The following is a 22,543-nucleotide window of genomic DNA, read 5'->3' as shown; positions in this document are numbered from 1 at the left end:
GTTGTAAACAAGTCCTTACAGTAGTAAACAAGTCCTTACAGTAGTAAACAAGTCCTTACAGTAGTAAACAAGTCCTTACAGTTGTAAACAAGTCCTTACAGTTGTAAACAAGTCCTTACAGTTGTAAACAAGTCCTTACAGTAGTAAACAAGTCCTTACAGTAGTAAACAAGTCCTTACAGTTGTAAACAAGTCCTTACAGTAGTAAACAAGTCCTTACAGTAGTAAACAAGTCCTTACAGTTGTAAACAAGTCCTTACAGTAGTAAACAAGTCCTTACAGTTGTAAACAAGTCCTTACAGTAGTAAACAAGTCCTTACAGTTGTAAACAAGTCCTTACAGTAGTAAACAAGTCCTTACAGTAGTAAACAAGTCCTTACAGTTGTAAACAAGTCCTTACAGTAGTAAACAAATCCTTACAGTTGTAAACAAGTCCTTACAGTTGTAAACAGTAGTAAACAAGTCCTTACAGTAGTAAACAAGTCCTTACAGTTGTAAACAAGTCCTTACAGTTGTAAACAAGTCCTTACAGTAGTAAACAAGTCCTTACAGTTGTAAACAAGTCCTTACAGTAGTAAACAAGTCCTTACAGTAGTAAACAAGTCCTTACAGTTGTAAACAAGTCCTTACAGTTGTAAACAAGTCCTTACAGTAGTAAACAAGTCCTTACAGTTGTAAACAAGTCCTTACAGTTGTAAACAAGTCCTTACTGTAGTAAACAAGTCCTTACAGTTGTAAACAAGTCCTTACTGTAGTAAACAAGTCCTTACAGTTGTAAACAAGTCCTTACAGTAGTAAACAAGTCCTTACAGTTGTAAACAAGTCCTTACAGTAGTAAACAAGTCCTTACAGTTGTAAACAAGTCCTTACAGTAGTAAACAAGTCCTTACAGTAGTAAACAAGTCCTTACTGTAGTAAACAAGTCCTTACAGTTGTAAACAAGTCCTTACAGTAGTAAACAAGTCCTTACAGTTGTAAACAAGTTCTTACGGTAGAACAAGTCCTTACAGTTGTAAACAAGTCCTTACAGTAGTAAGCAAGTCCTTACAGTAGTAAACAAGTCCTTACAGTTGTAAACAAGTCCTTACAGTAGTAAACAAGTCCTTACAGTTGTAAACAAGTCCTTACTGTAGTAAACAAGTCCTTACAGTTGTAAACAAGTCCTTACAGTAGTAAACAAGTCCTTACAGTTGTAAACAAGTCCTTACAGTAGTAAACAAGTCCTTACAGTTGTAAACAAGTCCTTACAGTAGTAAACAAGTCCTTACAGTTGTAAACAAGTCCTTACAGTAGTAAACAAGTCCTTACAGTTGTAAACAAGTCCTTACAGTAGTAAACAAGTCCTTACAGTAGTAAACAAGTCCTTACAGTTGTAAACAAGTCCTTACAGTAGTAAACAAGTCCTTACAGTTGTAAACAAGTCCTTACAGTAGTAAACAAGTCCTTACAGTTGTAAACAAGTCCTTACAGTAGTAAACAAGTCCTTACAGTTGTAAACAAGTCCTTACAGTAGTAAACAAGTCCTTACAGTAGTAAACAAGTCCTTACAGTTGTAAACAGTAGTAAACAAGTCCTTACAGTAGTAAACAAGTCCTTACAGTTGTAAACAAGTCCTTACAGTTGTAAACAAGTCCTTACAGTTGTAAACAAGTCCTTACTGTAGTAAACAAGTCCTTACAGTAGTAAACAAGTCCTTACAGTAGTAAACAAGTCCTTACAGTTGTAAATAGTAGTAAACAAGTCCTTACAGTAGTAAACAAGTCCTTACAGTTGTAAACAAGTCCTTACTGTAGTAAACAAGTCCTTACAGTAGTAAACAAGTCCTTACAGTAGTAAACAAGTCCTTACAGTTGTAAATAGTAGTAAACAAGTCCTTACAGTAGTAAACAAGTCCTTACAGTTGTAAACAAGTCCTTACAGTTGTAAACAAGTCCTTACAGTTGTAAACAAGTCCTTACAGTAGTAAACAAGTCCTTACTGTAGTAAACAAGTCCTTACAGTTGTAAACAAGTCCTTACTGTAGTAAACAAGTCCTTACAGTTGTAAACAAGTCCTTACAGTAGTAAACAAGTCCTTACAGTTGTAAACAAGTCCTTACAGTAGTAAACAAGTCCTTACAGTTGTAAACAAGTCCTTACAGTAGTAAACAAGTCCTTACAGTAGTAAACAAGTCCTTACTGTAGTAAACAAGTCCTTACAGTTGTAAACAAGTCCTTACAGTAGTAAACAAGTCCTTACAGTTGTAAACAAGTTCTTACAGTAGTAAGCAAGTCCTTACAGTAGTAAACAAGTCCTTACAGTTGTAAACAAGTCCTTACAGTAGTAAACAAGTCCTTACAGTTGTAAACAAGTCCTTACTGTAGTAAACAAGTCCTTACAGTTGTAAACAAGTCCTTACAGTAGTAAACAAGTCCTTACAGTTGTAAACAAGTCCTTACAGTAGTAAACAAGTCCTTACAGTTGTAAACAAGTCCTTACAGTAGTAAACAAGTCCTTACAGTAGTAAACAAGTCCTTACTGTAGTAAACAAGTCCTTACAGTTGTAAACAAGTCCTTACAGTAGTAAACAAGTCCTTACAGTTGTAAACAAGTCCTTACAGTAGTAAACAAGTCCTTACAGTAGTAAACAAGTCCTTACTGTAGTAAACAAGTCCTTACAGTTGTAAACAAGTCCTTACAGTAGTAAACAAGTCCTTACAGTTGTAAGCAAGTCCTTACAGTTGTAAACAAGTCCTTACAGTTGTAAACAAGTCCTTACAGTAGTAAACAAGTCCTTACAGTTGTAAACAAGTCCTTACAGTTGTAAACAAGTCCTTACAGTAGTAAACAAGTCCTTACAGTTGTAAACAAGTCCTTACAGTTGTAAACAAGTCCTTACATTAGTAAACAAGTCCTTACAGTAGTAAACAAGTCCTTACTGTAGTAAACAAGTCCTTACAGTAGTAAACAAGTCCTTACAGTTGTAAACAAGTCCTTACAGTAGTAAACAAGTCCTTACAGTTGTAAACAAGTCCTTACAGTAGTAAACAAGTCCTTACAGTTGTAAACAAGTCCTTACAGTAGTAAACAAGTCCTTACAGTTGTAAACAAGTCCTTACAGTAGTAAACAAGTCCTTACAGTAGTAAACAAGTCCTTACAGTTGTAAACAAGTCCTTACAGTTGTAAACAAGTCCTTACAGTAGTAAACAAGTCCTTACAGTAGTAACAAGTCCTTACAGTTGTAAACAAGTCCTTACAGTAGTAAACAAGTCCTTACAGTTGTAAACAAGTCCTTACAGTAGTAAACAAGTCCTTACAGTTGTAAACAAGTCCTTACAGTTGTAAACAAGTCCTTACAGTAGTAAACAAGTCCTTACAGTAGTAAACAAGTCCTTACAGTTGTAAACAAGTCCTTACAGTAGTAAACAAGTCCTTACAGTTGTAAACAAGTCCTTACAGTAGTAAACAAGTCCTTACAGTAGTAAACAAGTCCTTACAGTAGTAAACAAGTCCTTACAGTTGTAAACAAGTCCTTACAGTAGTAAACAAGTCCTTACAGTTGTAAACAAGTCCTTACAGTAGTAAACAAGTCCTTACAGTAGTAAACAAGTCCTTACTGTTGTAAACAAGTCCTTACAGTAGTAAACAAGTCCTTACAGTTGTAAACAAGTCCTTACAGTAGTAAACAAGTCCTTACAGTTGTAAACAAGTCCTTACAGTTGTAAACAAGTCCTTACAGTAGTAAACAAGTCCTTACAGTAGTAAACAAGTCCTTACAGTTGTAAACAAGTCCTTACAGTAGTAAACAAGTCCTTACAGTTGTAAACAAGTCCTTACAGTTGTAAACAAGTCCTTACAGTAGTAAACAAGTCCTTACAGTAGTAAACAAGTCCTTACAGTTGTAAACAAGTCCTTACAGTTGTAAACAAGTCCTTACAGTAGTAAACAAGTCCTTACTGTTGTAAACAAGTCCTTACAGTAGTAAACAAGTCCTTACAGTTGTAAACAAGTCCTTACAGTAGTAAACAAGTCCTTACAGTTGTAAACAAGTCCTTACAGTTGTAAACAAGTCCTTACAGTAGTAAACAAGTCCTTACAGTAGTAAACAAGTCCTTACAGTAGTAAACAAGTCCTTACAGTAGTAAACAAGTCCTTACAGTAGTAAACAAGTCCTTACAGTTGTAAACAAGTCCTTACAGTTGTAAACAAGTCCTTACAGTAGTAAACAAGTCCTTACAGTAGTAAACAAGTCCTTACAGTTGTAAACAAGTCCTTACAGTTGTAAACAAGTCCTTACAGTTGTAAACAAGTCCTTACAGTAGTAAACAAGTCCTTACAGTAGTAAACAAGTCCTTACAGTTGTAACAAGTCCTTACAGTTGTAAACAAGTCCTTACAGTTGTAAACAAGTCCTTACAGTAGTAAACAAGTCCTTACAGTAGTAAACAAGTCCTTACAGTTGTAAACAAGTCCTTACAGTAGTAAACAAGTCCTTACAGTAGTAAACAAGTCCTTACAGTAGTAAACAAGTCCTTACAGTTGTAAACAAGTCCTTACAGTTGTAAACAAGTCCTTACAGTAGTAAACAAGTCCTTACAGTTGTAAACAAGTCCTTACAGTAGTAAACAAGTCCTTACAGTAGTAAACAAGTCCTTACAGTTGTAAACAAGTCCTTACAGTAGTAAACAAGTCCTTACAGTTGTAAACAAGTCCTTACAGTTGTAAACAAGTCCTTACAGTAGTAAACAAGTCCTTACAGTTGTAAACAAGTCCTTACAGTAGTAAACAAGTCCTTACAGTTGTAAACAAGTCCTTACAGTAGTAAACAAGTCCTTACAGTAGTAAACAAGTCCTTACAGTAGTAAACAAGTCCTTACAGTTGTAAACAAGTCCTTACAGTAGTAAACAAGTCCTTACAGTAGTAAACAAGTCCTTACAGTTGTAAACAAGTCCTTACAGTTGTAAACAAGTCCTTACAGTAGTAAACAAGTCCTTACAGTTGTAAACAAGTCCTTACTGTAGTAAACAAGTCCTTACAGTAGTAAACAAGTCCTTACAGTTGTAAACAAGTCCTTACAGTAGTAAACAAGTCCTTACAGTTGTAAACAAGTCCTTACAGTTGTAAACAAGTCCTTACAGTAGTAAACAAGTCCTTACAGTAGTAAACAAGTCCTTACAGTTGTAAACAAGTCCTTACAGTAGTAAACAAGTCCTTACAGTAGTAAACAAGTCCTTACAGTAGTAAACAAGTCCTTACAGTTGTAAACAAGTCCTTACAGTTGTAAACAAGTCCTTACAGTAGTAAACAAGTCCTTACAGTTGTAAACAAGTCCTTACAGTAGTAAACAAGTCCTTACAGTAGTAAACAAGTCCTTACAGTTGTAAACAAGTCCTTACAGTTGTAAACAAGTCCTTACAGTAGTAAACAAGTCCTTACAGTTGTAAACAAGTCCTTACAGTTGTAAACAAGTCCTTACAGTAGTAAACAAGTCCTTACAGTAGTAAACAAGTCCTTACAGTAGTAAACAAGTCCTTACAGTTGTAAACAAGTCCTTACAGTAGTAAACAAGTCCTTACAGTTGTAAACAAGTCCTTACAGTAGTAAACAAGTCCTTACAGTAGTAAACAAGTCCTTAGAGTTGTAAACAAGTCCTTACAGTAGTAAACAAGTCCTTACAGTTGTAAACAAGTCCTTACAGTAGTAAACAAGTCCTTACAGTAGTAAACAAGTCCTTACAGTTGTAAACAAGTCCTTACAGTTGTAAACAAGTCCTTACAGTAGTAAACAAGTCCTTACAGTAGTAAACAAGTCCTTACAGTTGTAAACAAGTCCTTACAGTTGTAAACAAGTCCTTACAGTTGTAAACAAGTCCTTACAGTAGTAAACAAGTCCTTACAGTAGTAAACAAGTCCTTACAGTAGTAAACAAATCCTTACAGTTGTAAACAAGTCCTTACAGTTGTAAACAGTAGTAAACAAGTCCTTACAGTAGTAAACAAGTCCTTACAGTTGTAAACAAGTCCTTACAGTAGTAAACAAGTCCTTACAGTTGTAAACAAGTCCTTACAGTAGTAAACAAGTCCTTACAGTTGTAAACAAGTCCTTACAGTTGTAAACAAGTCCTTACAGTTGTAAACAAGTCCTTACAGTAGTAAACAAGTCCTTACAGTAGTAAACAAGTCCTTACAGTAGTAAACAAGTCCTTACAGTAGTAAACAAGTCCTTACAGTAGTAAACAAATCCTTACAGTTGTAAACAAGTCCTTACAGTTGTAAACAGTAGTAAACAAGTCCTTACAGTAGTAAACAAGTCCTTACAGTTGTAAACAAGTCCTTACAGTAGTAAACAAGTCCTTACAGTTGTAAACAAGTCCTTACAGTAGTAAACAAGTCCTTACAGTTGTAAACAAGTCCTTACAGTTGTAAACAAGTCCTTACAGTTGTAAACAAGTCCTTACAGTAGTAAACAAGTCCTTACAGTAGTAAACAAGTCCTTACAGTAGTAAACAAGTCCTTACAGTTGTAAACAAGTCCTTACAGTAGTAAACAAGTTCTTACAGTAGTAAACAAGTCCTTACAGTAGTAAACAAGTCCTTACAGTTGTAAACAAGTCCTTACAGTTGTAAACAAGTCCTTACAGTTGTAAACAAGTCCTTACAGTTGTAAACAAGTCCTTACAGTAGTAAACAAGTCCTTACAGTTGTAAACAAGTCCTTACAGTAGTAAACAAGTCCTTACAGTAGTAAACAAGTCCTTACAGTTGTAAACAAGTCCTTACAGTAGTAAACAAGTCCTTACAGTTGTAAACAAGTCCTTACAGTAGTAAACAAGTCCTTACAGTTGTAAACAAGTCCTTACAGTAGTAAACAAGTCCTTACAGTAGTAAACAAGTCCTTACAGTTGTAAACAAGTCCTTACAGTAGTAAACAAATCCTTACAGTTGTAAACAAGTCCTTACAGTTGTAAACAGTAGTAAACAAGTCCTTACAGTAGTAAACAAGTCCTTACAGTTGTAAACAAGTCCTTACAGTTGTAAACAAGTCCTTACAGTAGTAAACAAGTCCTTACAGTTGTAAACAAGTCCTTACAGTAGTAAACAAGTCCTTACAGTTGTAAACAAGTCCTTACAGTTGTAAACAAGTCCTTACAGTAGTAAACAAGTCCTTACAGTTGTAAACAAGTCCTTACAGTTGTAAACAAGTCCTTACTGTAGTAAACAAGTCCTTACAGTTGTAAACAAGTCCTTACTGTAGTAAACAAGTCCTTACAGTTGTAAACAAGTCCTTACAGTAGTAAACAAGTCCTTACAGTTGTAAACAAGTCCTTACAGTAGTAAACAAGTCCTTACAGTTGTAAACAAGTCCTTACAGTAGTAAACAAGTCCTTACTGTAGTAAACAAGTCCTTACAGTTGTAAACAAGTCCTTACAGTAGTAAACAAGTCCTTACAGTTGTAAACAAGTTCTTACGGTAGTAAACAAGTCCTTACAGTAGTAAACAAGTCCTTACAGTAGTAAACAAGTCCTTACAGTTGTAAACAAGTCCTTACAGTAGTAAACAAGTCCTTACAGTTGTAAACAAGTCCTTACAGTAGTAAACAAGTCCTTACAGTTGTAAACAAGTCCTTACAGTAGTAAACAAGTCCTTACAGTAGTAAACAAGTCCTTAGAGTTGTAAACAAGTCCTTACAGTAGTAAACAAGTCCTTACAGTTGTAAACAAGTCCTTACAGTAGTAAACAAGTCCTTACAGTAGTAAACAAGTCCTTACAGTTGTAAACAAGTCCTTACAGTTGTAAACAAGTCCTTACAGTAGTAAACAAGTCCTTACAGTAGTAAACAAGTCCTTACAGTTGTAAACAAGTCCTTACAGTTGTAAACAAGTCCTTACAGTTGTAAACAAGTCCTTACAGTAGTAAACAAGTCCTTACAGTAGTAAACAAGTCCTTACAGTAGTAAACAAATCCTTACAGTTGTAAACAAGTCCTTACAGTTGTAAACAGTAGTAAACAAGTCCTTACAGTAGTAAACAAGTCCTTACAGTTGTAAACAAGTCCTTACAGTTGTAAACAAGTCCTTACAGTAGTAAACAAGTCCTTACAGTTGTAAACAAGTCCTTACAGTTGTAAACAAGTCCTTACAGTAGTAAACAAGTCCTTACAGTAGTAAACAAGTCCTTACAGTAGTAAACAAGTCCTTACAGTTGTAAACAAGTCCTTACAGTAGTAAACAAGTTCTTACAGTAGTAAACAAGTCCTTACAGTAGTAAACAAGTCCTTACAGTTGTAAACAAGTCCTTACAGTTGTAAACAAGTCCTTACAGTTGTAAACAAGTCCTTACAGTAGTAAACAAGTCCTTACAGTTGTAAACAAGTCCTTACAGTAGTAAACAAGTCCTTACAGTAGTAAACAAGTCCTTACAGTTGTAAACAAGTCCTTACAGTAGTAAACAAGTCCTTACAGTTGTAAACAAGTCCTTACAGTAGTAAACAAGTCCTTACAGTTGTAAACAAGTCCTTACAGTAGTAAACAAGTCCTTACAGTAGTAAACAAGTCCTTACAGTTGTAAACAAGTCCTTACAGTAGTAAACAAATCCTTACAGTAGTAAACAAGTCCTTACAGTTGTAAACAAGTCCTTACAGTTGTAAACAAGTCCTTACAGTAGTAAACAAGTCCTTACAGTTGTAAACAAGTCCTTACAGTTGTAAACAAGTCCTTACTGTAGTAAACAAGTCCTTACAGTTGTAAACAAGTCCTTACTGTAGTAAACAAGTCCTTACAGTTGTAAACAAGTCCTTACAGTAGTAAACAAGTCCTTACAGTTGTAAACAAGTCCTTACAGTAGTAAACAAGTCCTTACAGTAGTAAACAAGTCCTTACAGTTGTAAACAAGTCCTTACAGTAGTAAACAAGTCCTTACAGTAGTAAACAAGTCCTTACTGTAGTAAACAAGTCCTTACAGTTGTAAACAAGTCCTTACAGTAGTAAACAAGTCCTTACAGTTGTAAACAAGTTCTTACGGTAGTAAACAAGTCCTTACAGTAGTAAACAAGTCCTTACAGTAGTAAACAAGTCCTTACAGTTGTAAACAAGTCCTTACAGTAGTAAACAAGTCCTTACAGTTGTAAACAAGTCCTTACAGTAGTAAACAAGTCCTTACAGTAGTAAACAAGTCCTTACAGTTGTAAACAAGTCCTTACAGTAGTAAACAAGTCCTTACAGTTGTAAACAAGTCCTTACAGTAGTAAACAAGTCCTTACAGTTGTAAACAAGTCCTTACAGTAGTAAACAAGTCCTTACAGTTGTAAACAAGTCCTTACAGTAGTAAACAAGTCCTTACAGTAGTAAACAAGTCCTTACAGTTGTAAACAGTAGTAAACAAGTCCTTACAGTAGTAAACAAGTCCTTACAGTTGTAAACAAGTCCTTACAGTTGTAAACAAGTCCTTACAGTTGTAAACAAGTCCTTACTGTAGTAAACAAGTCCTTACAGTAGTAAACAAGTCCTTACAGTAGTAAACAAGTCCTTACAGTTGTAAATAGTAGTAAACAAGTCCTTACAGTAGTAAACAAGTCCTTACAGTTGTAAACAAGTCCTTACTGTAGTAAACAAGTCCTTACAGTAGTAAACAAGTCCTTACAGTAGTAAACAAGTCCTTACAGTTGTAAATAGTAGTAAACAAGTCCTTACAGTAGTAAACAAGTCCTTACAGTAGTAAACAAGTCCTTACTGTAGTAAACAAGTCCTTACAGTTGTAAACAAGTTCTTACAGTAGTAAGCAAGTCCTTACAGTAGTAAACAAGTCCTTACAGTTGTAAACAAGTCCTTACAGTAGTAAACAAGTCCTTACAGTTGTAAACAAGTCCTTACTGTAGTAAACAAGTCCTTACAGTTGTAAACAAGTCCTTACAGTAGTAAACAAGTCCTTACAGTTGTAAACAAGTCCTTACAGTAGTAAACAAGTCCTTACAGTTGTAAACAAGTCCTTACAGTAGTAAACAAGTCCTTACAGTAGTAAACAAGTCCTTACTGTAGTAAACAAGTCCTTACAGTTGTAAACAAGTCCTTACAGTAGTAAACAAGTCCTTACAGTTGTAAACAAGTTCTTACAGTAGTAAGCAAGTCCTTACAGTAGTAAACAAGTCCTTACAGTTGTAAACAAGTCCTTACAGTTGTAAACAAGTCCTTACAGTAGTAAACAAGTCCTTACAGTTGTAAACAAGTCCTTACAGTTGTAAACAAGTCCTTACTGTAGTAAACAAGTCCTTACAGTTGTAAACAAGTCCTTACTGTTGTAAACAAGTCCTTACAGTTGTAAACAAGTCCTTACAGTAGTAAACAAGTCCTTACAGTTGTAAACAAGTCCTTACAGTAGTAAACAAGTCCTTACAGTTGTAAACAAGTCCTTACAGTAGTAAACAAGTCCTTACAGTTGTAAACAAGTCCTTACAGTAGTAAACAAGTCCTTACAGTTGTAAACAAGTCCTTACAGTAGTAAACAAGTCCTTACAGTTGTAAACAAGTCCTTACAGTTGTAAACAAGTCCTTACAGTTGTAAACAAGTTCTTACAGTAGTAAGCAAGTCCTTACAGTAGTAAACAAGTCCTTACAGTTGTAAACAAGTCCTTACAGTAGTAAACAAGTCCTTACAGCTGTAAACAAGTCCTTACAGTTGTAAACAAGTCCTTACAGTAGTAAACAAGTCCTTACAGTTGTAAACAAGTCCTTACAGTAGTAAACAAGTCCTTACAGTAGTAAACAAGTCCTTACAGCTGTAAACAAGTCCTTACAGTAGTAAACAAGTCCTTACAGTTGTAAACAAGTCCTTACAGTTGTAAACAAGTCCTTACAGTAGTAAACAAGTCCTTACAGTAGTAAACAAGTCCTTACAGTTGTAAACAAGTCCTTACAGTAGTAAACAAGTCCTTACAGTAGTAAACAAGTCCTTACAGTTGTAAACAAGTCCTTACAGTAGTAAACAAGTCCTTACAGTAGTAAACAAGTCCTTACAGTAGTAAACAAGTCCTTACAGTTGTAAACAAGTCCTTACAGTTGTAAACAAGTGCACAAAGCTCTCGCAGCCGAGCTCTGTAGAGAATGTGAAAAAGATATATTAAACAGGCCACAAGACAATTATCTCCAGAGAACGAGACATTGTCTTGAAATGAGAAATGTCCTTTGAGGAAACAAGATCATATTTGGTTCATGGATGTGCAGCGCTTTGAGTCGTGTTTGTTTGTCTGTCACCTTCATGTGCAGCAGGGTTTAACTGGACCATAGTGTGGTCAGCCTTCTGCACGCCCTCCACCTGAGCAGGCCAAAAACACATGACCACATTCAGCATGTTCTTCTAAAAACACTTGACCACATTCAGCATGTTCTTCTAAAAACACTTGACCACATTCAGCATGTTCTTCTAAAAACACATGACCACATCCAGCATGTTCTTCTAAAAACACTTGACCACATTCAGCATGTTCTTCTGAAAACACTTGACCACATCCAGCATGTTCTTCTAAAAACACTTGACCACATTCAGCATGTTCTTCTAAAAACACTTGACCACATTCAGCATGTTCTTCTAAAAACACTTGACCACATTCAGCATGTTCTTCTAAAAACACATGACCACATCCAGCATGTTCTTCTAAAAACACATGACCACATTCAGCATGTTCTTCTAAAAACGCATGACCACATTCATCATGTTCTAAAAACACATGACCACATTCAGCATGTTCTAAAAACACATGACCACATCCAGCATGTTCTAAAAACACATGACCACATCCAGGATGTTCTTCTAAAAACACATGACCACATTCAGCATGTTCTTCTAAAAACGCATGACCACATTCATCATGTTCTAAAAACACATGACCACATCCAGCATGTTCTAAAAACACATGACCACATCCAGCATGTTCTAAAAACACATGACCACATCCAGGATGTTCTTCTAAAAACACATGACCACATTCAGCATGTTCTTCTAAAAACGCATGACCACATTCATCATGTTCTAAAAACACATGACCACATTCAGCATGTTCTAAAAACACATGACCACATCCAGCATGTTCTAAAAACACATGACCACATCCAGGATGTTCTTCTAAAAACACATGACCACATCCAGCATGTTCTAAAAACACATGACCACATCCAGCATGTTCTTCTAAAAACACATGACCACATTCAGCATGTTTTTCTAAAAACACTTGACCACATTCAGCATTTTCCTCTAAAAACACTTGACCACATCCAGCATGTTCTAAAAACACATGACCACATTCAGCATGTTCTTCTAAAAACACATGACCACATTCAGCATGTTCTTCTAAAAACACTTGACCACATCCAGTATGTTCTTCTAAAAACACATGACCACATTCAGCATGTTCTTCTAAAAACACTTGACCACATCCAGCATGTTCTTCTAAAAACACATGACCACATTCAGCATGTTCTTCTAAAAACACTTGACCACATCCAGCATGTTCTTCTAAAAACACTTGACCACATTCAGCATGTTCTTCTAAAAACACTTGACCACATCCAGCATGTTCTTCTAAAAACACTTGACCACATTCAGCATGTTCTTCTAAAAACACATGACCACATCCAGCATGTTCTTCTAAAAACACATGACCACATCCAGCATGTTCTTCTAAAAACACATGACCATATCCAGCATGTTCTTCTAAAAACACTTGACCACATCCAGCATGTTCTTCTAAAAACACTTGATCACATTCAGCATGTTCTTCTAAAAACACATGACCACATTCATCATGTTCTAAAAACACATGACCACATTCAGCATGTTCTAAAAACACATGACCACATCCAGCATGTTCTTCTAAAAACACATGACCACATCCAGCATGTTCTTCTAAAAACACTTGACCACATTCAGCATGTTCTTCTAAAAACACTTGACCACATCCAGCATGTTCTTCTAAAAACACATGACCACATCCAGCATGTTCTTCTAAAAACACTTGACCACATTCAGCATGTTCTTCTAAAAACACATGACCACATCCAGCATGTTCTTCTAAAAACACATGACCACATCCAGCATGTTCTTCTAAAAACACTTGACCACATTCAGCATGTTCTTCTAAAAACACATGACCACATCCAGCATGTTCTTCTAAAAACACTTGACCACATTCAGCATGTTCTTCTAAAAACACATGACCACATCCAGCATGTTCTTCTAAAAACACATGACCACATTCAGCATGTTCTTCTAAAAACACATGACCACATCCAGCATGTTCTTCTAAAAACACTTGACCACATTCAGCATGTTCTTCTAAAAACACTTGACCACATTCAGCATGTTCTTCTAAAAACACCTGACCACATCCAGCATGTTCTTCTAAAAACACTTGACCACATCCAGCATGTTCTTCTAAAAACACATGACCACATTCAGCATGTTCTTCTAAAAACACTTGACCACATCCAGCATGTTCTTCTAAAAACACATGACCACATTCAGCATGTTCTTCTAAAAACACATGACCACATCCAGCATGTTCTTCTAAAAACACATGACCACATTCAGCATGTTCTTCTAAAAACACTTGACCACATCCAGCATGTTCTTCTAAAAACACATGACCACATTCAGCATGTTCTTCTAAAAACACTTGACCACATCCAGCATGTTCTTCTAAAAACACTTGACCACATTCAGCATGTTCTTCTAAAAACACTTGACCACATCCAGCATGTTCTTCTAAAAACACTTGACCACATTCAGCATGTTCTTCTAAAAACACATGACCACATCCAGCATGTTCTTCTAAAAACACATGACCATATCCAGCATGTTCTTCTAAAAACACTTGACCACATCCAGCATGTTCTTCTAAAAACACTTGACCACATTCAGCATGTTCTTCTAAAAACACATGACCACATTCATCATGTTCTAAAAACACATGACCACATTCAGCATGTTCTAAAAACACATGACCACATCCAGCATGTTCTTCTAAAAACACATGACCACATCCAGCATGTTCTTCTAAAAAACACTTGACCACATCCAGCATGTTCTTCTAAAAACACTTGACCACATTCAGCATGTTCTTCTAAAAACACATGACCACATCCAGCATGTTCTTCTAAAAACACTTGACCACATTCAGCATGTTCTTCTAAAAACACATGACCACATCCAGCATGTTCTTCTAAAAACACATGACCACATCCAGCATGTTCTTCTAAAAACACTTGACCACATTCAGCATGTTCTTCTAAAAACACATGACCACATCCAGCATGTTCTTCTAAAAACACTTGACCACATCCAGCATGTTCTTCTAAAAACACTTGACCACATTCAGCATGTTCTTCTAAAAACACATGACCACATCCAGCATGTTCTTCTAAAAACACATGACCACATCCAGCATGTTCTTCTAAAAACACTTGACCACATTCAGCATGTTCTTCTAAAAACACATGACCACATCCAGCATGTTCTTCTAAAAACACATGACCACATCCAGCATGTTCTTCTAAAAACACATGACCACATCCAGCATGTTCTTCTAAAAACACTTGACCACATTCAGCATGTTCTTCTAAAAACACATGACCACATTCAGCATGTTCTTCTAAAAACACATGACCACATTCAGCATGTTCTTCTAAAAACACTTGACCACATCCAGCATGTTCTTCTAAAAACACTTGACCACATTCAGCATGTTCTTCTAAAAACACTTGACCACATTCAGCATGTTCTTCTAAAAACACATGACCACATTCAGCATGTTCTTCTAAAAACACATGACCACATTCAGCATGTTCTTCTAAAAACACTTGACCACATTCAGCATGTTCTTCTAAAAACACATGACCACATTCAGCATGTTCTTCTAAAAACGCATGACCACATTCAGCATGTTCTTCTAAAAACACATGACCACATCCAGCATGTTCTTCTAAAAACACTTGACCACATCCAGCATGTTCTTCTAAAAACACATGACCACATTCAGCATGTTCTTCTAAAAACACATGACCACATTCAGCATGTTCTTCTAAAAACACTTGACCACATTCAGCATGTTCTTCTAAAAACACATGACCACATTCAGCATGTTCTTCTAAAAACGCATGACCACATTCATCATGTTCTAAAAACACATGACCACATTCAGCATGTTCTAAAAACACATGACCACATCCAGCATGTTCTTCTAAAAACACTTGACCACATTCAGCATGTTCTTCTAAAAACACATGACCACATCCAGCATGTTCTTCTAAAAACACTTGACCACATCCAGCATGTTCTTCTAAAAACACTTGACCACATTCAGCATGTTCTTCTAAAAACACATGACCACATCCAGCATGTTCTTCTAAAAACACATGACCACATCCAGCATGTTCTTCTAAAAACACATGACCACATTCAGCATGTTCTTCTAAAAACACTTGACCACATTCAGCATGTTCTTCTAAAAACACATGACCACATTCAGCATGTTCTTCTAAAAACACTTGACCACATCCAGCATGTTCTTCTAAAAACACTTGACCACATCCAGCATGTTCTTCTAAAAACACATGACCACATCCAGCATGTTCTTCTAAAAACACATGACCACATCCAGCATGTTCTTCTAAAAACACATGACCACATTCAGCATGTTCTTCTAAAAACACTTGACCACATCCAGCATGTTCTTCTAAAAACACTTGACCACATCCAGCAGTCAGACTCACCACAACATGAAGCTTCTTCTCGATGCGATCACTTCCCTGGTTCATGACGTAGGCCGACACCTCAATGGGGATCCTTCCTGCTTCAAATGGGACGATGGTGTAGCGCACAACGGTAGAAGACATGGGCCCCACCTCAACAGTCTGTCTGTGCGAGCGCCTGAAGGCCACGCTGCACATGTGACTTGTCTTCGACAACACAACCGTCACCTGAGAATACGACACCACACATGATGTAGTAACATAAATGTGTCAAATACAAACACTGTTGATTGTAACGCACATTTTAACTAATGGATCCATTAATCCATGTAATAGAAGGAAATTGTAATGAAACACACACACACACACACAAAGGAGGAAGTATATGGATGGGTTCCATCCCAAATCCAGCACCCTGAGACTGTACACTAGCACCCTGAGACTGTACACTAGCACCCTGAGACTGTACACTAGCACCCTGAGACTGGACACTAGCACCCTGAGACTGTACACTAGCACCCTGAGACTGGACACTAGCACCCTGAGACTGTACACTAGCACCCTGAGACTGGACACTAGCACCCTGAGACTGGACACTAGCACCCTGAGACTGGACACTAGCACCCTGAGACTGTACACTAGCACCCTGAGACTGGACACTAGCACCCTGAGACTGTACACTAGCACCCTGAGACTGTACACCAGCACCCTGAGACTGTACACTAGCACCCTGAGACTGGACACTAGCACCCTGAGACTGGACACTAGCACCCTGAGACTGTACACTAGCACCCTGAGACTGGACACTAGCACCCTGAGACTGTACACCAGCACCCTGAGACTGTACACTAGCACCCTGAGAATGGACTCTAGCATCCTGAGACTTTACACTAGCACCCTGAGACTGTACACTAGCATCCTGAGACTGCTAGACTGTACACTAGCATCCTGAGACTTTACACTAGCACCCTGAGACTACACTAGCACCCTGAGACTGTACACTAGCATCCTGAGACTTTACACTAGCACCCTGAGACTGTACACTAGCATCCTGAGACTGCTAGACTGTACACTAGCACCCTGAGACTGTACACTAGCATCCTGAGACTGTACACTAGCACCCTGAGACTGTACACTAGCACCCTGAGACTGTACACTAGCACCCTGAGACTGTACACTAGCATCTTGAGACTGCTAGACTGTACACTAGCACCCTGAGACTGTACACTAGCATCCTGAGACTGCTAGACTGTACACTAGCACCCTGAGACTGTACACTAGCATCCTGAGACTGTACACTAGCATCCTGAGACTGCTAGACTGTACACTAGTATCCTGAGACTGTACACTAGCATCCTGAGACTGTACACTAGCACCCTGAGACTGTACACTAGCATCTTGAGACTGCTAGACTGTACACTAGCACCCTGAGACTGTACACTAGCATCCTGAGACTGCTAGACTGTACACTAGCACCCTGAGACTGTACACTAGCATCCTGAGACTGTACACTAGCATCCTGAGACTGCTAGACTGTACACTAGTATCCTGAGACTGTACACTAGCATCCTGAGACTGTACACTAGCACCCTGAGACTGTACACTAGCACCCTGAGACTGTACACTAGCACCCTGAGACTGTACACTAGCACCCTGAGACTGGACACTAGCACCCTGAGACTGTACACTAGCACCCTGAGACTGGACACTAGCACCCTGAGACTGGACACTAGCACCCTGAGACTGGACACTAGCACCCTGAGACTGTACACTAGCACCCTGAGACTGGACACTAGCACCCTGAGACTGTACACTAGCACCCTGAGACTGTACACCAGCACCCTGAGACTGTACACTAGCACCCTGAGACTGGACACTAGCACCCTGAGACTGGACACTAGCACCCTGAGACTGTACACTAGCACCCTGAGACTGGACACTAGCACCCTGAGACTGTACACCAGCACCCTGAGACTGTACACTAGCACCCTGAGAATGGACTCTAGCATCCTGAGACTTTACACTAGCACCCTGAGACTGTACACTAGCATCCTGAGACTGCTAGACTGTACACTAGCATCCTGAGACTTTACACTAGCACCCTGAGACTGTACACTAGCACCCTGAGACTGTACACTAGCATCCTGAGACTGCTAGACTGTACACTAGCATCCTGAGACTTTACACTAGCACCCTGAGACTGTACACTAGCATCCTGAGACTGCTAGACTGTACACTAGCACCCTGAGACTGTACACTAGCATCCTGAGACTGTACACTAGCACCCTGAGACTGTACACTAGCACCCTGAGACTGTACACTAGCACCCTGAGACTGTACACTAGCATCTTGAGACTGCTAGACTGTACACTAGCACCCTGAGACTGTACACTAGCATCCTGAGACTGCTAGACTGTACACTAGCACCCTGAGACTGTACACTAGCATCCTGAGACTGTACACTAGCATCCTGAGACTGCTAGACTGTACACTAGTATCCTGAGACTGTACACTAGCATCCTGAGACTGTACACTAGCACCCTGAGACTGTACACTAGCACCCTGAGACTGTACACTAGCACCCTGAGACTGTACACTAGCACCCTGAGACTGTACACTAGCACCCTGAGACTGTACACTAGCACCCTGAGACTGTACACTAGCATCCTGAGACTGCTAGACTGTACACTAGCACCCTGAGACTGTACACTAGCATCCTGAGACTGTACACTAGCATCCTGAGACTGCTAGACTGTACACTAGCACCCTGAGACTGTACACTAGCACCCTGAGACTGTACACTAGCACCCTGAGACTGTACACTAGCACCCTGAGACTGTACCGTCATAAGGCGCTGGTTCAGCTGGCAGCCCGGTGTAAACACTCTCTCTTCTTTCTCACACTTATTGTGCTTTATCTCCTATATTTTGTAAATATAATTAGTATATTTTTTCTATTTTACTGTACGATAGGGACACACGCTGGAATAGTCTTTTAATTCAACTGTTTTTGACTTTTTTCGGCTGGATTTGTGCGTTTTTCGTTGCGTTCGTTGTGTTGTTGTGACGTGAGCTAGCTCCGAGTGAGCCCACCAGCCCACCAGCTTTAACCACGCTTCTCCCTCTTCTGTTCTACCAACATACACCCAGTATGTTACCTGCCCCACCAGAGAGAATAGAACATTGGACTTGTTTTTTGCCAACACCAAGGAGGCTTATTCTTCTTCCCCCCTCCCTCCCCTGGGCAGCTCGGACCACAACCTTGTACATCTGAGGCCTGTGTATGAACCCATCGTGCGCAGGCAGCCTGTGGTGTCCCGTGAGGTGAGGATGTGGTCTGCTGAGAGCGAGGAGGCTCTGAGGGACTGCTTCAGCACCACTGTCTGGACTGAGCTTTATGACCCACATGGGGAGGACATCAACACCATCACAGAGTGCATCACGGACTACATCAACTTCTGTTTTGAGAACATTGTTCCCTCCCGGACGGTGCGGTGTTTTCCAAACAACAAGCCATGGATTAACCGTGAACTGAAGGCTCTGCTGAAGGAGAAGAAGAGAGCCTTCAGGTCAGGGAACAAGGAGGAGCTGAGGACTGTGCAGAAGGAGCTGAGGAGGAAGATCAGGCAGGCTGAGGCCGGCTACAAGAGGAGGATGGAGGAGCAGCTGCAGGAGAAGAACATTCAGGGAGTGTGGAGGAGCCTGAAAACCATCTCGGGCTTCAAAATCCCCCCTGCCCAGACAGAGGGGGATCTACAGTGGGTGAATGATTTAAATGCTCACTTCTTGAGGTTTGATCAGTCACCCGCCCCTCCCCCTGCCCAGCTGCATGCGCCCTCTTCCACAGCTAGACAATGCCCTGCATCTGTTCCTCTTCGCTTATCTGCCCCGGACCATCAGCTCCCCACTTCGCCTGGACTCACCCATCCCCCCAGCACACGGTCCCCCTGCCAACCACTGACTGTCACAGCAGCACAGGTGAGGAGTGAGCTGAAGAGGATTAAAGTGAGGAAGGCAGCAGGACCTGATGGCATCAGCCCCAGGCTCCTTAAGTCCTGCAGATGAACTGTGTGGAGTTATGGAGCATGTCTTCAACATGAGCCTGAAGCTGAGGGTGGTACCACAGGTCTGGAAGACCTCCTGTCTGGTACCTGTGCCTAAGACACCGCGCCCCAAAGACCTCAACAGCTTCAGGCCAGTGGCTCTCACGTCCCACCTGATGAAGACACTGGAGCGGCTAGTCCTGGACCACCTCCGCTCCACCGTGAGCTCAGCCATGGACCCGCTGCAGTTTGCATATCGGTCTGGCATCGGAGTGGAGGACGCCGTCATCTCCCTGCTGCACCGCTCTCTCTCTCTCACCTGGAAAAGCCTGGCAGCGCTGTGAGGATTCTGTTCTTCGATCTTTCCAGCGCCTTCAACACCATCAGCTCCTGAGGGACAAGCTGGAGACGGCTGGTGTGGAGTATGACCTGGCAGAGTGGATCCTGGACTACCTCACAGACCGACCCCAGTTTGTGAGAGCCCGGAACTGTGTGTCTGACACTCGGACCTGCAGTGTGGGGGCGCCCCAGGGCACTGTCCTTGCGCCCTTTCTCTTCGCCCTTTACACTGCAGACTTCAGACATGACACGGACAGCTGTGTCCTGCAGAAGTTCTCTGACGACTCTGCCATCATCGGACTCATCACGGACGACGATGACGAGGAGGACAGAGGACTGGCGCAGGACTTTGTGGACTGGTGTCAGCGGAACCACCTCCTCATCAACGCGGGGAAGACCAAGGAGATGGTGGTGGATTTCCGCAGACGCCACCCCACTGCCCCCTCACCAGTGAACATCCAGGGACGGGACATTGAGAGAGTGGACTCATACAAGTACCTGGTGTTCATCTGAACCACAAACTGGACTGGACTCATAACACAGACGCACTGTACAGGAAGAGCCAGAGTCGGCTCTACCTCCTGAGGAGACTCAGGTCTTTTGGAGTGACAGGGCCACTCCTGAAGACCTTCTACGACTCTGTGGTGCATCAGCTCCTGTAGGTGTGGCCTGCTGGAGCAGCAGCATCACAGAGAGGGAGAGGAAGAGGCTGGACAGAGTCATCAAGAAGTCCAGCTCCGTCCTGGGCTGTGCTCTGGACTCGGTGCAGGAGGTGGGGGACAGGAGGGTCCTGGCTAGATTCACATCTATGCTGGACCATGAGTGTCACCCCCTGCAGGACACTCTGTCCCCTGCAGGACACTCTCTCCGCTCTGGAGAGCAGCTTCAGTGAGAGACTGATCCACCCTCGATGTGTGAAGGAAAGGTTCCGTAGGTCTTTCCTTCTGCTGCTGTCAGACTTTATAACAAAAACTGTTAGTCCTGAACACTCGCAATACTGACCTAACCTAATACTGATGTGCAATTCTGTCATATGTGCAATTACTGTTGGAATTCATGTGCAATTCATGTGCAATTACTGTGAAATTCATGTGCAATCTATGTGCTGTCGTGACACATATTCATGTGCAATTACTGTCGGGATCACATGCAATGGTATTTATGTATTTATTTGTCTATGGGAGTTTTTATTTATTTATAGGAGATCTTCTACTGAAAGTGTTTTTCAGACTTCCTATAAGTGATCTGTTCTTCTGTATCTACCTCTGGATCTACCTGCGTTGCACCAATGAAATTTCCCCATGTGGGACAATAAAGGAATATCTTATCTTATCTTATCTTATCTTATCTTACACTAGCACCCTGAGACTGTACACTAGCACCCTGAGACTGTACACTAGCACCCTGAGACTGTACACTAGCACCCTGAGACTGTACACTAGCCGTTAGGAAGGATGCGGGACTAGTGAGTGTGAGAACCACTATCCAGGACGAAACGTTCAAGATCCATAAGTACATCAAGGACAAGACTCCTACAGAGGACGTGCTCAGTGAATGTCTCAGACAATGGGGAATAGAGGATGATGAGGCGCTGGAGGGACCATCATGGGAGGACACGCCCCTACATGGGAGGACACGCCCCTACATGGGAGGACACGCCCCTACATGTGATGTACAATCGGAACATAACTGAAGTGGCTGATATCACAAAATCCTACCAATGGCTGGAAAGAGCCGGTCTGAAGGACAGAGGCCCTGATCTACCACACCAGACAAGACCCAAGGTGTAGGCTGTGCAAAAGGACCATCCTGCACAAAACTGCAGGTGCAGATGCTGCAGGGACAGCACACATGGAGCTCCATCACCAGGAGCTGGCATAGTGACAGAAACATCTGTGCAGAGCACGAGCTGGAGACCCCAAGGACAAAGTGGGAAACACTTCCAAAGGTGGTGGAGAACGACCGAGCCAAGGTCCTCTGGGACTTCCAGATACAGACAGACAGAATGGTAATGGAACCAACCGGACATAGTGGTGGTCTCAAGGGTCAGAGGAAAGCTGTGGTGGTGGACATTGCAGTTCATGGGATGGAAACATCCGGAAAAAGGAACATGAGAAACTAGAGAAATACCAAGGCCTCAGAGAGGAGCTGGAGAAGGTCTGGAGCGTGAAGGTATCAGTGGTGCTGTAGTGACCGGAGCACTTGGGGCAGTGACCCCCAAACTGGAGGAATGACCCCCAAACTGGAGGAATGACCCCCAAACTGGAGGAATGACTTGAGCAGATCCAGGAAAAACATCAGACATCTCGGTCCAGAAAAGTGCAGGAACAGCAAAGATACTGAAGAACCCTCAAGCTCCCAGGGGCCTCTGGGAGAGGACCCCAGCTTGAAGAGGAAAGAGGAGAAATAGAGACCACCCACGGATGGTGAGGAATATGTAATATATATA

At 40.6% G+C, this 22,543-nt stretch overlaps 2 protein-coding genes across 2 annotated transcripts in view; both read right to left on the bottom strand.

Moving 5' to 3' along the window:
* The window catches only part of LOC140370310 (complement C3-like), a 53,225-nt gene that overhangs the window by 13,852 nt on the left and 16,830 nt on the right, over window positions 1-22,543 (bottom strand). The window contains exons 23-24 of the mRNA XM_072457424.1: window positions 15,735-15,941; window positions 11,223-11,283 (exon numbers count right to left, since the gene is read on the bottom strand). Coding sequence (XP_072313525.1) covers window positions 11,223-11,283; window positions 15,735-15,941 — 268 coding nt within the window. The remainder of the gene's footprint in view (window positions 1-11,222; window positions 11,284-15,734; window positions 15,942-22,543) is intronic.
* The window catches only part of LOC140370319 (uncharacterized), a 53,338-nt gene that overhangs the window by 25,987 nt on the left and 4,808 nt on the right, over window positions 1-22,543 (bottom strand). The gene's annotated exons all lie outside the window — the stretch shown is intronic.

Source organism: Eucyclogobius newberryi, unplaced genomic scaffold, assembly GCF_026437365.1.
Source record: "Eucyclogobius newberryi isolate DKJ021-1_F unplaced genomic scaffold, fEucNew1.0.hap1 SCAF_10, whole genome shotgun sequence".
Classification (NCBI taxonomy): Eukaryota; Metazoa; Chordata; class Actinopteri; order Gobiiformes; family Gobiidae; genus Eucyclogobius; species Eucyclogobius newberryi.
The sequence above is the reverse complement of the archived record's forward strand: the minus strand, read 5'-3'. Positions and strand labels throughout refer to the sequence as shown.